This window comes from Pleurotus ostreatus (assembly GCF_014466165.1).
Source record: "Pleurotus ostreatus strain PC9 chromosome Unknown scaffold_9, whole genome shotgun sequence".
Lineage (NCBI taxonomy): Eukaryota > Fungi > Basidiomycota > Agaricomycetes > Agaricales > Pleurotaceae > Pleurotus > Pleurotus ostreatus.
Genome location: NW_023503164.1, coordinates 1,490,953 through 1,507,061, shown reverse-complemented (window position 1 = coordinate 1,507,061; position 16,109 = coordinate 1,490,953). Strand labels below are relative to the sequence as shown.

Sequence of the window (16,109 nt, the reverse complement as noted above, 5' to 3'; positions counted from 1 at the left end):
CGGTATGGCGCATAGTCCATCCCTCTCGGACAGTGTCTAACCCCATGTTACGACATAGACGAAGCACAGCGACACACAGAGAGTGCAAGGTGTATGCTACCTCGAGTGCAAATGGAGTGCAAGATGGAACGCGTGTTCTGGCTCAGAGTTGAGTCAGCGGCGTAGCCTACAGTTGCCTACTGATTCGAACTGTGTCCTCGGGTCGCATTGGAGCTCGACCGGCTTCTCAGCTCGCCCAGCCCTCCTACCCAGTCTCAGTAGGTGACACCACCTGAAGAAACTTGCTCGCTCACTGTCAAGACAACGTCGCCGGGAGTGGTTGGTACCAACCTCCGTATCGGAGAGCCAACCAATCGACGCCAAGCTGAACACGGTAACGTGACCAGGCGGTGAGTTGGCAGGCTTTGCAAATTGCCAGGACGTTGTCTCAGCCTTGTCTTGGATTTCAAAAATGTATATGGTAAATATAAGGTCTCGCGCCCTTGGGCTTCGTCGGTACATTTGGTCGAGCCGCTGCTTGGAAGCCGTTTTCCATCACCTAATGTCGCAACTGGAATTAAGCAAGAAGACCTCCAAGCTTCACGTACTCGCTGCCTCGGGCGAGTCCTTTGTCTATACTAGCCAGTGTGCAGAGAACTGAGAATTGACTACAAATGGGTCTACAGAGGCGGTGTGGTCCATGTGGATGCCAGTGATTGTGAGGTAGCGAGGCGCCGACATGATGTACAAGGGTATGTAGTAGATAGATGGCTTAATGACACTTGTCTGATTCATGGAGATTGACAGGTCATTTATGTCTTGACTATATTGCCATCGAGCTTTCCGCCGACTCAATTTCGTCAGTGAATTCTAATTCGAACCGCACTCTGCGAATAAGTATCTACTTGCAGCTACATATGCTAAATAACTACGTTGGAACGGTCAAATTCCGGTGTTCAACCAGAGACGGGGGCGATCCTTGTAGTTGTGCCACTGGGTGAAACCGATTGTCCATAAGTGACGCTAGGAAAGGAATGGGCTACGTGCGTGCGTACCTGCGGTTCGGTTTGTCCTGGTTCAAGGCGGAACAAAAGGACGTCTTGACTACTTTGACTGCTTGAGGAGTTTCTCGTATTGATAGCTGACAGCGCTGCCGTTGAAGTTCGTGGACTTCTGTTTGGGGTGAATATCGGGGGTCTCGAATTGGCGGCATGAAGTGGAGGTTTATATGTGGTATTCGATTTGGTACTGACGTCCATTAGCTTCGGGTTGCGACCACGGTGCCAAAGATAGGACGCAAATATTGTCGCCAATAGTGTGAAACTTCCAAGAACGCTACCAACGATGATAGTGGTAGGTGGGGCTGGTTTCGAATCACATATCGAAGGTGTCGAGCTGGTGTTTGTCGTGAAATCGAGGGGAGTCTTGATCACGAAGTAATCCAGAACTACTTCGCCGCCCTCGTTCTCGTTCTCGCAGGTTCCAACGAGGGTATGCTCCATGAATGGCAAAGCGGGACTGGAGTAAAATACTTGTTGATATCGTATCGATGTGCTACGCTGAGCGAAGAAGGGGAATAGATCTCCCCCGTCTAGCGTGTACGTCGAGTTGGGAGGCGTCCCTGCGGCCACTGTTCCGTAAACTGCAACCGAGGTGCCTACAGATCAAGTCAACATTAATGTACAAGTGTTGACTCAGAAGGGCTTACCCACGAACTTGATTGTGAAGGATTCGCCTTTTCTCGCGGTATTGCTGGTTGTGCCCTTGTACTCGTTGGGTGAACCATTTACTTGCCAACTAGAGGAGTACTGTATTTGAGTGTCTGCATTGTCAATGATCACGCTCCTGGCGTTCATACTGTCTTGGGGAATAGAAGGAACGAGGGAAACACCTAAGTTTGCTGCACAGAAATAGAAGCCCCCGAGGCTGTGATAGTCCTGTTGTGCGGTGCCACCATCGTGGACATGAGAACGTTGATCAGTTCGTGAAATAGCGCGCTTCAGGGCGTATATACGATGGAAACTCAGTGGAGATCCTAAAGCATATTCGAGTCCGATGCCAACTCAAGTTCCGCTGCGCAGAGCGCCGGAAACCTCCGGGACAGGACACCATAGACGCAACCTCAAGCGAGCCCAACTACGTGCCGTTGCCAACTGGAACACCGTCGAAGGGCCTTTTTACAGAGTCATACAGGGGCTTTATAAGGGGTCGACATCGCAGGGCTCCCAGCATGGAAGAAGAGACAAAGTGAGCGTGAACCAACAAACGGAACAAATAGAAGCATAGAGTGCACTAGACACTAGGCAACACACTGATTCTGTGAATTTCGCAACAAATAAAGTCCCGCCCAAAGTGAAGCAATAAATTGTGGCAATTCTACATATTGTGTGAGTGGTATAGCCTTGCCTGGTGATGCTGCAACGAAGATAATCAGGTACCGCGATTGTCAACTTTGTACGTGCTTACCGGCGGGAGAGATGGCTTGTGAACTGCGACGTCCACCAAAACATCACGATGGATAGATGCTCCGGCGCCATCATGATCGTGTCCTTCACTATGCTGGTTGATAGAAAAGGTCCCATCATCACTAACTGTGCGTGTTTGTTGTATTTCTGTTCTAGTGCTCATGAAGGATGCTCTTGAGCTGCCTCTAAAATGATGATGGTAGTACAGGTATAACGTCAGAATGGTCAATATGAGCAGCAACCCCCCAAGAACCCCACCGACAATCGCGGCTGTCGGTGGTGTCGGTTTTGAGTTGTGTATTGTAGGAGTAGCCAAAGGAGGGGTTAGCGAACTGCTATTAGTCGGCGACTCGAGTGGTATCTCGACCACTAGGTAATCGAGGATCACATGAGCGCCTTCATCCGCGCAGGATCCTATGAGCGTATGTTCCCCGTACGGAAGAGGCGGGCTGGCGTAAAATATTTGTTGGTATTGGACTTGCAGTTGTGGTTGCCCGAAAAAGGGGAAGGGTGTCCCTCCGTCCACGACATAGGTAGTGTTCGGGAGTGTGACGACATCCAACGTGCCATAAACCGCAACAGAGGTTCCTGTACCATAGGTAAATCAACAGTACATGAATCAATTGCACATCGAGAGACGTGCCAACGAATGTGAACATGAAGAACGCTCCTCGTGTCTCCGTGTTGCTGGTTGTACGTTTGTACTCGTTGTTTGAGCCGTCTGCATGCCAACCGGGAGAGTATCGGATTTGAGGGCCCGCGTTATCGATTATCAAGGTTCCGGAGCTCATGTTGACTAAGAACACTGGGTGCTCGGGAGATATAGAGAGGTCAGCGATAGTTTCTTCTCCAGCATAGGAAGTAGGAAACCATTAAAACCACCCTGATGCTGTTATGGGTGTGTGATGCACTGTCCTTGGTGCTCGACACTGATCACCGTCAGGAGATGCGCTGGGACGAACATGTCGCATGTTGGGCGATCAGGCTTTGATGTATATCTCTGTACTGCCGTATCTAGCAATATACATACACCTAATTTGAGTGCATGGAGAGATATAAAGGCACTGGAGATTTATTAGTATTCCCCAATGAACTTGGCTTCCAGGAACCAGATCTTAGAGCTATCGTGTTTGAGCACAGGTAATAAAAGCCGCAGGGGGCAGCGTATGCTGACCTGTGTGAGGTTGAATCATAGACATGTTCCATAATGTACGCGGTTGTCCAACTGACACTGTACACCTGGACTTAGCCTCATACGCGCTCCAGTCGATAAGCGGAAAACACGAAAATAAAAACCCATGCCCAAGAGAATTGGTGCGGGTTGACTACAACCAACGCAACTTTAATGATACAATTAGGGGTAGATGGGTACCCAGGGTAAGAAATACAGGCCTAAATTATACAGCGCACTAGACAACACTCCAATTCAGGGAGAAAATAGACACACGTAGATCCCAAAAGAAAGTACCGATGCGTCGAGTGTACTCTCACGGTTCTCGGACCATATATACCACCACCCAGTCATCACCCAAGCTGCGACAGAATCGCAGACATGCTACATGGCGTATGAGGGTGGGGGTACCGGTTGGTGCCACTGCAATGCAATAAAGATAAGTGATTATAACCATTTTCACCTTTGTGCGTGCTTACTAGTGGGAGAGGGGGCTTGTGGACCGCAACGGCCACCACGACATCATGATGGGGTGTTTCGACATCATCCTCATCATGATCGTCTCCCCCACGATGTTGATGGACAGGATATACAGACGAGCCCCCATCAGCACTGAGGAAGCGGGGTTTCATCCCTTTCTCAGCGCTCATGAAGGATGTTCTTGATCTCCGGCCTTGAAACTGACGGTACCACAGGTACAACGCCAGGATGGTCATCAAGAGCAATAACCCTCCAAGAACACCACCGACAATTGCGATGGTTAAGGATGTCGGTTGCGGGTTTGCAGGAACTGCTGTAGTTGGTGTTGGTGTTGGCGAACTAGCATTTGTTGCCGAATTGAGTGGCATCTCGACCACCAGGTAATCCAGAATAACATTAGCGCCTTCGTCCGTGCAAGTCCCAACAAGTGTGTGTTCGCCATATGGTAGAACGGGACTGGAGTAGAATATTTGTTGGTATTGGACTAGTGGTGCGGGTTGGCCGAAGAAGGGGTAAGGATTGCCGCCATCCAAGACGTAGGTGGTGTTAGGGAATGTTATGTCGTTCAATGTGCCGTAAACTGCAACAGAGGTGCCTATAGAAAGAGCACCGACATCAGGACCAACCAACACAGGCATACATTGGTGGTGACATACCAACAAAATTGAAAGTAAAGGACGCTCCTTGCGTCTCAGTGTTGCTGGTTGTGTGCTTGTACTCGTTAGGTGAACCATTTGCTTTCCAACCGGGAGAGTAATGGACTTGAGTGTCTGCGTTGTCGATGATCAAGCTTCCGGAGCTCATCCTACCTGAGGCTGTTGGGGACTCGGGAGATACAAAGATTGGAGATAGTTCCTTGCGCAACATAGGAAATAGGACACTATTGAAACTGCGCTGATGCTTCCATGGATATGACATGATAGCCTTAGGACTTATCATTGATCGCCGTCAAGCTATATCAAGAAGTTGGTGTAGATTTGCGTCCGACTACATGTGCGGTGACATGTCACATCACCTACGGTCGACACGCGAAGCCAGGTTTTGCCTTGATTCGGGGGAAAGACTGTCAAGTCAGCAAGTAGGCACAGCAAATTACTTAGTAACTATCCCAGAGGCCAATATACGAGTTCGTGCCCCTAGCACATAAAGGAGCTTTAGGGGCATAAATACTTTTCATTCGACTAATCTTACCATCGTTGGATCGCGACCAAAAACCAGTGTCAATAAGTACAAGATCCATGGTGCGAAGATCAAACACGTACCTGTAATACACGGAAGTTTATGATACATGTGCAAGCCCCATCATTCCGCATGTTTCGGCTCCCAGGACTCAAATCCCACTGGATATCATTTAGCCCGGTCCAACTTTACGTCGTATAGGATGGAGGTTGTGATGGTGGAAGCCGATGCCACTGTCGCTGAGTTCATGAGTAACGCAAGCTAAGCTGTAACGTCCCCATACACTGACCTGCGGGAGAGGCGACTTATGACTCTCGACGGAGACAGAAACATTGTGGAGGGTATTAGATGATGACGAAGGCATATCGGACGCCTCAAATGGATGGATTTGTGTGTTTAATTCGGTGGCACTCGGCAATTTCGTGCGAACGCCTCTGGTCTGTTGGTACCACAGGTAGAGGGCCAAGGTAGTCATCACGAGGAGCAGTCCTCCGAGGACTGCACCAGTTATGATGGTTGGTTTTGAATTTGTGACGCACGGCAACGACTGACTGCACGGCGACGACGGACTCGGGGGCACACCCTGAGGAATTTCGACTACAAAGTAGTCAAGAATCACCCGACCGCCCTCATCTGCACAAGATCCAACGAGCGTATGCCCCCTATACGGAAGAGGCGGGCTAGCATAGAATACTTGCTGATATTGGATAGCTGATTTCGGTATCCCAAAGAAGGGAAAGGGATCCCCGCCGTCCAGGACATAGGTAGTGTTAGGAAATGTCGTAACATCCAATGTACCGTAGACCGTGACGGATGTCCCTTTACAATTGTGTTAGCACCAGCGAACAGAGATTTCAATACCGCGCAACACACCAGTGAAATTCAGTGTGAAGGATGCGCCTTGCATCGAAGTGAAGCTGGTCGTACGCTTATATTCGTTTGGTGAACCCGTTGGTCGCCAACCAGGGGAGTATTGAATCTGGGTGTCCTCGTCGTCCACGATCAAGGTTCTAGTGCTCATATCGCTCTACGATGTTAGATATAGTTAGAAATGATTGTCTCTCCTGACAATCATATTTAATCTGAGCGTCATGAGATCGCCCGCTCGGGGAAGACTCAGCTATCGTCCGTTTGATTGAGCCGAAACGCTTGATGGTAGTCTTCCGCAGACTTGCTTACATGGGAGGCTCGACCAGTGCTAGTCAGCGCGCAGGAACTCAAACAAACAGAGGATACTCACAAGGAAATAACCCTATCACAGCAGCAAACTGGATTCAGATCGAAACTAAGATAAATGTCGGTTATATAGTGGGTCGTGCTTGATGGATTGATTTATTGCTGAAGGGGTGATCTTCCAAGCGCGAATGAGTTTCCGCTGAGCAATGAGAAACTGTACAAAGAGAACAGGATCCAGTGAAACTGTGATACCACGAAAGCGTGTTACATTCATCCACCGGCGGGTCTACAACTTGGGTATAATCAGTATCACGTGTCCATAAGACCGGATACTTCGAAGTGAAAGGAGGGGGGTAGAAAGGAGTGTGAATTACAAGCTTAAGCTGAGCGCAACACTCTGACGGACTTGAGAAACGAAACGAATACGCAGGTTGAGGAAGAGGCACGTATACGCCAACCATGGTCCACAGATTCCCAAAGTTCTGATTCCGCCGCCTGCCATCCAGTGGCAGCGTGGGATTCTACATAGAGTATGAGGGGGGCTGCTGTGATGGCGACTGGTTCCACTGCAACGACTTAGGGGAAATCAGTGACGATCATTACCAAGTTAGTGGGAGCTTACCACATGGGGGGACTTGTGTCTTTCGATGGTCGATATAACGTCATTTTGATGGGAGGCTTCGGAATTATGATAAGGTGTTTCATGCTGCGTAGTAATATACGAAGAGGAAGCCATAGCAGGCGCGTTCAATGGCCGGAGTTGTGCGTCTGGTTCAGCGTTCATGAAAGATGGCTTCGTATCGGTACTTCTACCGTTACCCCGGGATTGGCGATACCACAGGTATGAGGCCAAGATGGTCATCAAAAGCAGCAACCCCCCAAGAACGCCACCGACAATTGCAGTAGTCGGTGGTGTTGGTTTCGAGTCGAGAGTTGTGGGAACAGTCGAAGTTGTGGTTGGCATACTGGTGTTGGTTGGTTTTTCGAGAGGTATCTCAACCACAAAATAGTCCAGAATCACTCGACCGCCCCCGTTGGCGCACGATCCAACGAGAGTATGTTCCGCATATGGGAGAGAGGGACTGGTGTAGAATACTTGTTGGTATTGAATTTGCGGTTGGGGTTGACCGAAGAAGGGGAAAGGATTGCCACCATCCAAGACGTAGGTAGTGTTAGGAAGTGAAACGGTATCCAAAGTGCCGTATACCGCTACGGAGGTTCCTATAGATGGAAATCAATACCAACGTATGAAAGTTTGAACATCAACGAACGAACCGACGAATTTGAGCGTGAAAGATGCGCCTTGTGTCTCGGTGTTGCTGGTTGTGCGTTTGTACTCGTTAGGTGAGCCATTTGCTTGCCATCCAGGAGAATACTGGACTTGAGCATCTGCGTTGTCGATGATCACACTTCTGGAGCTCATACCGCTTGGCACTTGGATGGGGGAGAATGGGATTGGAGTGAATGCCTGGGGAATTGCTTTCCCCTACGAAAATCATTGAAGGGGTTATGCGACCCTGTGGGATTTATGTCCTACGGAGTCCAGTGCGTCGAGCGCTCAGAGTTGCAGGATCAATCGATCATGATGTGTGTCTGGCGATTAATGATTGGCAGCGCCTGATGTCGGAGTTCAGCTTTCCTCGCAACATATGAGCACTGGATCAACCTCTGTAAAGTTACGCTACGTAAAGCTCAATTAGTGAGAGTACAAGAGCAACAGTGGGCGATACTAAAACAATGCAATCAGGGTGAAACTTGGGACGACATTTGAACGTGTACTTTGAGCGTCTAAAGCAAGGTGAGTGTTCAATTTACTGCGAACAATTCGGAGTAGAGGCCGGCCCGTTGTCTTCCGAGTCCTGTCCTAGAGTAAGTGTGTATTTAGCACTGACGCGCCCATGTCGTTGATTAGTTCGCAAGTGTTGATATGTGATATACTGTCTTGAAAAGTGTTCGTTCCACCGACCGGTGAGTGTCAAGTATCCCATGATTTAATTTAGACCCCAGGGAGTGCCGGGTATTGCCATTACTCCTTCGATGCGAGTAGACTGCATGTTAAGATATCTCTCTGGTAGGTACACATAAGTTATGGGTTGAGGTTTTGCCTGATGGTGTTCTACACCTAGTCTTTAGACATTGGATCACAAATGAACGTAAGTGAATACACGTATCAAGTGTTGTTTTCGTAATCACGTTGAGTATTGTGCAATCTACCTGGAGCAGAGCCTTGTACGTGTTGCTGGAGCAACATTAGCTAAAATTGGCAACAGAACCCGTGTACTTACCTGAGGAAGAGCGGGCTTGTGGCTTTCAGCGGCGACCAAAACATCATGGTAGGGGGCGGGCGTTGATAGGACGTTGATTTCGAATGGTCGGGATTGTGTATCCGGTTCGCTTTCCGATTTTATACCGGAGCTCCGGAAGCGGCGGTACCACAGGGGGGCGTTGGGGACGGTCAGGACGAGTAGCATCGCGCCAAGAACACTGCCGACAATAGTGGCCACCGGATGGATTGGCTTTGGGTTAGACGTTACATTAATAAGAACAGTTGTAGTCGCTGTTGGCAGGGTAGCATTTGTCAGCAAGTCGAGGGGCATTGTGACCACTAAGTAATCGAGGATAACATGAGCGCCTTCAGTAGCACAAGATCCCACAAGTGTGTGTTCGCCGTAGGGGGACGATAGGACTGGAGTAAAATTCTTGTTGAAATTGGATTCTTGATATAGGCATTCCGAAGAAGGGGATAGAATCGCCGCCGTCCAAGACATACGTAGTGTTAGCGTCTAATGTTCCGTAGGCGGTGACGGAGGGGCCTATAGAAAGAAGTTGATTGGGGGCATGCACGGTGGGTAATAGGCTACGTGCCGACAAATGTGAGCGTAAAGGATGCTCCTTGGGTATCGGTGTAGGAGACCCATTTGCTTGCCATCCAGGAGAATAATGTATCTGAGGGTCCCTGTTGTCAATATTTACGGGTTCATAGTCGGCCACACAACACGGCATTTCAAGTGAATGCAACGCAGTCCTCGAGATATTTGCTCCGCTGCATCTTGCGCGGTTCCAGTTTCAGTCGCGTAGAGAATAAGAGCAGAGCCCATGCTGCCGTTCTCGAAGGGATAAACAACGATCACATGACGCTATTATTGCTTGTTGTCGTCCAAAAGAAGCAATCCATCCAAGTGGTAAGCCTAATGTGGCATCTTGACTTTCCGCCACATTCCCATTGTTCCGTCACTTCGAAATTGGCCACAGTACATCTATGAAGGTCCTTATTGGACAAAAATCAAAACGTATGTCGTTCCCACGATTTCACCGTCGATCACCAACAATCACGGCACCTCACTCAAGACCATCCTGAATCACCGGAACCCTCCATGAACAATCATTATCGTTATTATTCTTCAGCATAGGTAAAGCTTGTCACGTAATATACATAGACTTTAGCTCCACTGTGAATAAACATTAATCTTGGTGATTGCACAAGCTTTTGCAAACATGCCTATATGTCTAAGCATTTGTCTTGAACATTGAGCACATGTATTCATTATTTGAAACATAGATTTACGGTGATTCATTGTTTCCCCTTGATAGGAAAATTTAAAAGGTCATAGGCACATTATGACTATTTGCCCCCACCTCCATGGCCTTGCCTCGACGTGAAGCCTGTGTACGTTGCAGGGCATGTCGCGCCTACTGTACGCGTGGTCCTAATGGGTTACCTTTATATGCAAGTCACTCTTCCAATTATTAATGCATGATCAACCTAATGCCTTAATTAGGACGCGTTATCTGCATCTTCTACTTGTATATGTGGGTGTCAATACATTGAGCATGCTGCGCGTCGTCCACTGCCAGAAGATCCAAATGCGCCTCTCTTCCGCGGAGGAGTTCCTGATACCACCTGTGGTGGATTCTATCCGGTGTGCGCTTTCTCTGTTGTTTGTGCCCAAGATCTGATATCAAACACGCTCAAGAATGGGCCATGGAGCATGGGAGCCAGCTGTCTTTGTGGTCAGCATTGGCAACAGCATGAACACCCAGATACTCCGCCTCGTCCTAAGTACATCTTTGCCTCTAAATACATCATCCATCTGTTGACCCCTTTCAGTAACAGTACCCAAGCTACAGGCGCTCTGGGGCCTCCCCCATTACCTCTTTGCATGCCAACTGTAACATCTCTTACCAACCCTGTGGAGACCTCCAACCCAGCTTCGTCACGGAGCACACAAATGCCACCCCCTATTGCTGCATATACTGGAATACGGGCAGCAGCGACAGGAAGCACCAATGATCGACGGGTTAATGCATACCAGCGACATGGTGAGTGACAATCCTTCGCCCATATAACAGAATCAACCACTAATCCACTTGGCAAGCGGTCGGCACTCGTCGACGTCCCCGCCATGACTATCCACTTGGTTCAGCATCCAGTGCGACTGCAGCTGCATCCCAGTCTTTACCCCAGCTCAATGCTCCCACAAAATTCTCCATTGATATTGGTTTATTGCCTGTTGCGGTTAGCTCTTCATCTCAGCATTTAGCGGTCACTTTGACTTACTGTTGTGCATCACAGCTGCCGCAAGCACCTATGTGGTCTGACGAAATGAACCTAGAGCCACCTCCTACGCTCAATCTTAAAGACCATGAAATCGCCACATTGCAGGAGACACTTCAGGAGCATAACCTAGTTCTGACGGTAGAGGTATCTGCAGATGGTCCCATCCATGTGGCATTCAATCAACAAATCGAAGATTTCTGTATCTCAAACCAATTTACGTTGAAACCTAGGCCTAATCCCAAACAGACTTTATCTTCTACTTCAGTTGCCAACTATAACTGGACTTTTTATGTTCCCCTACGCCGTACAGCCAACCATTCACGGAACTTTGGAGCAAGAATTCTCACTGCAGACACTTTCACACTCGCTACTTTACGTCGTGCGCCGTTTGGAAAAAATGTAGCAAATCACATATCGCCACGGGTGTTTGTATTCATAGGTGAGTGCTGATTGTCGTACATTGTGTCTCAGCTTCACCTTCTTCCCAGCACCCAACTTCGATCATCTTTGGGGTCCTCTACCTGGTGCCGATGGAATACACCGCTGTTTTTACAAGAAGGTCATGGTGTTTCTGCCTCCTTTCCAAGACGACGACGACAAGGCCATTTGCATTCAGGGTTGCCCTGGAGGTCAAATCCCTGGTAGCAATGATGTTGCCTCTACATCGAATCTGGGCTTTGATGTTTATCACTCAGGCTCAGACTCTGAGGTCTGTCACCCGCTCCATCCTCTTATGATCAATTAATTTTAAGTAATATCATAGCCGCCTTTTCCCTCAGAGATATTCTCCTCACGTTCGACTACCCTTCCCACACCCTCAACTAACCTGTCTTCATCAACGTTAGCTACCACGGCATCACCTACAGCAGGTACTTCTTCGACACGGCCATTACTAGTTCATTCAAGGTCTCCATCTCTAGAGGTTAGCACTTCAAGTACGAAACACGAGTTTCAAGTATTTACTTTGAGTGAATGTAGCTTGTTGATGTGATATGCAGACCAGCCAGGCGTCCACGTGTGGGCTCCCCCTCAAATTCTGTGATCGCTGTGCCAGTCTCACAGTCTCAAGTAAGTTGTTATTCTCAAAGCACATTCCATCTCAACTAATCGCACTCTAGAGCATACCCAGTGTGCCAAGTCGTCTTCCTGCACCTGTTCCATTTGATCGTGTTGATGGGATGTTTGTTGAAGCATGGGTTGAACGTGTGCGTGACGCCTTGCCACCAGGAGTCGGTGGACCAGAACTATGCATCTGGGGACCTGATGTGGACACATGCGCCAAGGCATTGGTGTTTCTCATCATGTGGCATTTCCGCGATCCTCCACTTTTACGTTCACAGTGGGATGACATGCTGTCTCAAAATTGTCCTGGAGCGCAGTGCAAACTGGTCCCACTGTCGGCCTTTCTCAGCCACCGACGTTCCTTTGGCGTGTATGCTTCTCTTTCCATGGCATTATTTCATTCACTGAGCATTATATCATTAGTGGTGAAGGCATCGGATCAGGTCCTGAGCGTGCAGTATTGTCCCGTGCCATTGAGATCGCCTCATCAGATGTCGCCTACTGGCAGCGAGGTGTCGGACACAGCTCATTGTACCAGTCGATGCTTCTTTTCCCATCGACTGATGGTATTCAAACAAGGCACACAACATTCTCCACCCATGGATTCCTTTGTTTCATCCACATGTTGAACATTCCTGCCGCTCCCTTTCCTGTACATCCTTTATTGCTTCATCTTGCGATTGACGGACGCATGGCCTTCACCATTGACCTCCCCTTTCTCCAAGAAATCGATGAAGATCTTGTGAAGACTTTGCGCCCTTGGACAACTTGGGACCGCTGTTCAAGCCAGCCTTTGCATGGGCAGTCTACCGAACTCCACGGTCTTTTGTCGGCATGTGAGATACCCGTATGTGTTCTTGACTTCCAGCTCAGTATTTGCGCTCATCATCCGCACTCAGACCAACTGTCTAACAGACAACATGGGTGACTCTGAGCTGGATGGCATTGAGCGCAGCTTGCTTTGCTATCTTCTCTTTGGCTCTAAAGATGTCAGCCACCATCCTGACTACCTCGCTTTCTGTAATGGCTTCAATCTCCAAATTTCTGATGACTTGTCTGTCCTCGATGTAAGTGTCGATCTTCATGGTTCCTATCAACTGCTTAATGTGATGGGAATGCCAGACTTTTGTTTGGTCCTCGAAGGGGCTTTTGGCCTATCTGTATAACCGACGTCTCGACTCACCGGACACACTTTTCAAACACCTTGAACTTGGGCGCCAAACCTGCTTAGGTTCGCATACAACAGCTACCACCAATCAGTGTGACATTGGCAAGAGGTTCATGGATCACCTTCAACGCTATATCTCCGGTGTCGGTCATGTCGAGCATCACTGGACACGACCTTTCCTTGTTGAGACTGATGTTGCGGCTAAGAAACATGATTTACTGCTGCGCAGTCGTCTTTTGCTGGCTACACTCACTGGGTCAAACAAGATCCCAACTGCAGATAATTGGAGTTTGACGGTGAGCCTCAGTCTTGTGTCAATGTTCTTTTACCGTCTCATCTACTGTTTCTAGTTCAACATGTCTTATCAACCATTTGTGGACATTTTGCATATTAAAATGGTGTCGTATCTTCTATGTTCCTCATCTGAGAAAGCCTAACGTTTTCGTGATTCTAGCCTCCCCTTATGAGAATTCACGCTTGCTTCCTTTCAGCAGACGTCATTGTTGATTCGTCTCTTCGCAAGATCCTTCTGGATCCCTTACCATCCAACCCAAGGCAGGCAACAGCGTTTGATGCATGGCTTCATTTGCAGCTCATAGGTCCCGACACTTTCGAACTGGTATAGAAACGGGCTTCAAACCATTCGATTTGGACGGTGTAAGGGCCACCCTTTCCAAAGTTTCCTATGTCCCTTGGACTTCTAATATAGAAAACCTGTGACGTGGCGAGGACTGTAAGGACCGGGTCTCCCACATGTATCTTATGTTCCTTGGACATTCTAACCGTTGATAGTGGTTCTTATGATAACAAGTAACATGTACTTAAGAAAGTTACTTACATGATTAACTAGCGTACTTGTTACTCCCATGATATTGTACCGTACTCGTCGAGAGCCTCTGTGCGTGTCCAAGCATCTATCATCTTCTCCACAGTGGACTTCCTGAGGCCAGCAGTTTGTTTCGTCACATTGTCAAGCCCTGACTCCTGCTTCCATGTTGCAGATATCTCCTCAGTGGCGAACAGGCGTTTTAGAACAGCCAGCTGGTTTTGTTGCTCCGCAGTAAGAGAAGTAGAGGCGACACGAGCTTCTAATGTCTTCCACAAGCAATAGGTTTTCTTCGCAAATGTCCGGCTGTTCTGATGAGTCCCAGCTTGTAAACCCGCCCACTCATAGACACTTTCTTCAGAGACAGTGGTGCCATCGGCCAAGTGGCCTTCATGCCGGGAAGACAGGGACATGCCCAGCTGATCCATGATGGTATCGACAATCCGTACAGTACGTATTTTCGTGTATGCTGTGCCAAAGACTTTGGTGTTGAGACGTAGAAAGCTAGCTCTTTCTGAAGGATACAAGGAATTGAGACGATCCACGATTCCATGGCTTGCATCCTCAAGATGTTCGGTTGCTGGGGTAATGATAGATGATGCAGACTGGACATTTTGCTGAAGTAGATTGGGGAAGAGAGGCATCTGGTCGACGTTTTAGAGAATACATATAAGAGCAATAACAAGTAGACACTTACATACACAGCCCGAAAGTAAATATGCAGAACCACTAGCTTTGATTCTGGGTTCATGACGGTGGAATTGGTGGTATAAAGCGTCAATGTTTCTGGGGCATCCATGGTCGCAAAACGGAGAGGATAGGTGGAGGAGAATGCCTCGGACAAACGGCCCAATGGCTGAACACCTTGTTGAAGTCTCGATGCATCATCACCCACTGGAGGAATCGGTACTTGAGAGGTTGCAAGGTGCAGATTGATGTTAGGTATGTTGTCTTGGAGTTCCTGAAAGATGCCTGGTTGCTCATGACACATCGCCTGGAGGACCAGATCCAGGGAGATGGTGTCGGCAACCGATGTCATGAGGTTTGGACAATAAAATATGTCGAGTCGATTGGGAGGCAACATGACGGTCCAATAGACTGTTATATTGGCGAAGGGCTGAGTTGGAATAGGGATAATTGACTGGCCTTCACCCGCGTGTTCGTCCATGAGGGGCTGCGGCGAGGTAGGCATGGCCAGTGGCGGGGCCTCTTCAGTTGAACTGGAAGAGTCGAGATGTGCTGTATACAAAAGCATGAGCATCAACATATTCCGGAACGATCTTTCCGGCCTACCCATAATGGTTTGCAGAAGTTCCACTAGACCTTCATTAATCTCGGGAGTAACGGTGCCCACATCCACAACACTGGCAGCAGTATCATGAGCTTCAGGGCTTGGGCTAGGGGGCACTGGTTGCATTTGAGCCCGAAGTCCTTGTCGACAGCAAACAGTTGGGACATACCTGAAGACAATGGGGATTCCACTAAGCTGAGAAGAGGGGAGTCCATTGAAGTCGAATCTGTGGCAAGGATGGGGTCCAATACTGAGCGCCCCACGGAGGTGTTGTTCTCTTCAATAACGAGTGTCTGAGGACGATGCTGACGATGCCTGCGGGTGGGTTGTATGACTCCAGCAGCAATGTCTTCTCTTCGCTGAGCCCTATCAAGCAATCTACGCTCTCTGTCACTGGACGACATGCTGGGGGGAGCTTTCAGGGGGGTTGATAACAAACGTCGGGACACGAAGACCCTAAAGGTGTGAATCGGTAACAGCAGCACAGCCTCAGTGCCGATCACGCAGACGAAGCCAGCAGGAATTCGGAATCGAGAGAAAGAAAGCGACCTTGCTCAAGCTGCAATCTGTGCCCAAGGTGAGACAAGTCCCAAGGGCACTCTAGTACGGGCAAACACTTACACAGCATGGAGATGAAAAGATCAAGGTCTCTGTTGCGATCATCCTGAGTTACATAGACTTGTTACTCGAGCTGGGCTACTTGAGTACGGAAGAACATATATTCATGTTCCGTTGATATTATGAGTGAAGTATG

At 48.6% G+C, this 16,109-nt stretch overlaps 5 protein-coding genes across 5 annotated transcripts; 1 reads left to right on the top strand and 4 right to left on the bottom strand.

Annotated features, from left to right (window-relative positions):
• Positions 1-921: 921 nt before the first annotated feature.
• Positions 922-1,835, bottom strand: PC9H_011679 (uncharacterized protein; the record flags this gene model as incomplete). Its single annotated transcript, XM_036781162.1, has 3 exons — positions 922-972; positions 1,035-1,636; positions 1,688-1,835. The coding sequence occupies 3 exons, from the start codon at positions 1,833-1,835 to the stop codon at positions 922-924; spliced, it is 801 nt and encodes a 266-aa protein (XP_036627017.1).
• A 2,164-nt stretch (positions 1,836-3,999) lies between these two features.
• On the bottom strand, positions 4,000-4,962 carry PC9H_011678 (uncharacterized protein; the record flags this gene model as incomplete). Its single annotated transcript, XM_036781161.1, has 3 exons — positions 4,000-4,038; positions 4,095-4,690; positions 4,752-4,962. 3 exons carry the CDS (start codon positions 4,960-4,962, stop codon positions 4,000-4,002), a joined length of 846 nt encoding a protein of 281 aa, XP_036627016.1.
• Positions 4,963-5,462: 500 nt separating this feature from the next.
• PC9H_011677 (uncharacterized protein) lies at positions 5,463-9,047 on the bottom strand (the record flags this gene model as incomplete). Its single annotated transcript, XM_036781160.1, has 6 exons — positions 5,463-5,507; positions 5,564-6,093; positions 6,148-6,301; positions 7,073-7,671; positions 7,726-7,936; positions 8,736-9,047. The coding sequence occupies 6 exons, from the start codon at positions 9,045-9,047 to the stop codon at positions 5,463-5,465; spliced, it is 1,851 nt and encodes a 616-aa protein (XP_036627015.1).
• Positions 9,048-10,200: 1,153 nt separating this feature from the next.
• On the top strand, positions 10,201-13,863 carry PC9H_011676 (uncharacterized protein; the record flags this gene model as incomplete). The annotated part of the gene is made up of 14 exons (XM_036781159.1): positions 10,201-10,370; positions 10,425-10,510; positions 10,579-10,770; positions 10,827-10,966; positions 11,024-11,447; positions 11,497-11,717; positions 11,772-11,930; positions 11,987-12,076; positions 12,127-12,440; positions 12,494-12,917; positions 12,970-13,137; positions 13,193-13,534; positions 13,589-13,636; positions 13,693-13,863. 14 exons carry the CDS (start codon positions 10,201-10,203, stop codon positions 13,861-13,863), a joined length of 2,949 nt encoding a protein of 982 aa, XP_036627014.1.
• Positions 13,864-14,096: 233 nt separating this feature from the next.
• On the bottom strand, positions 14,097-15,759 carry PC9H_011675 (uncharacterized protein; the record flags this gene model as incomplete). The annotated part of the gene is made up of 4 exons (XM_036781158.1): positions 14,097-14,708; positions 14,762-15,303; positions 15,358-15,471; positions 15,525-15,759. The coding sequence occupies 4 exons, from the start codon at positions 15,757-15,759 to the stop codon at positions 14,097-14,099; spliced, it is 1,503 nt and encodes a 500-aa protein (XP_036627013.1).
• Between the last annotated feature and the right edge of the window lie 350 nt (positions 15,760-16,109).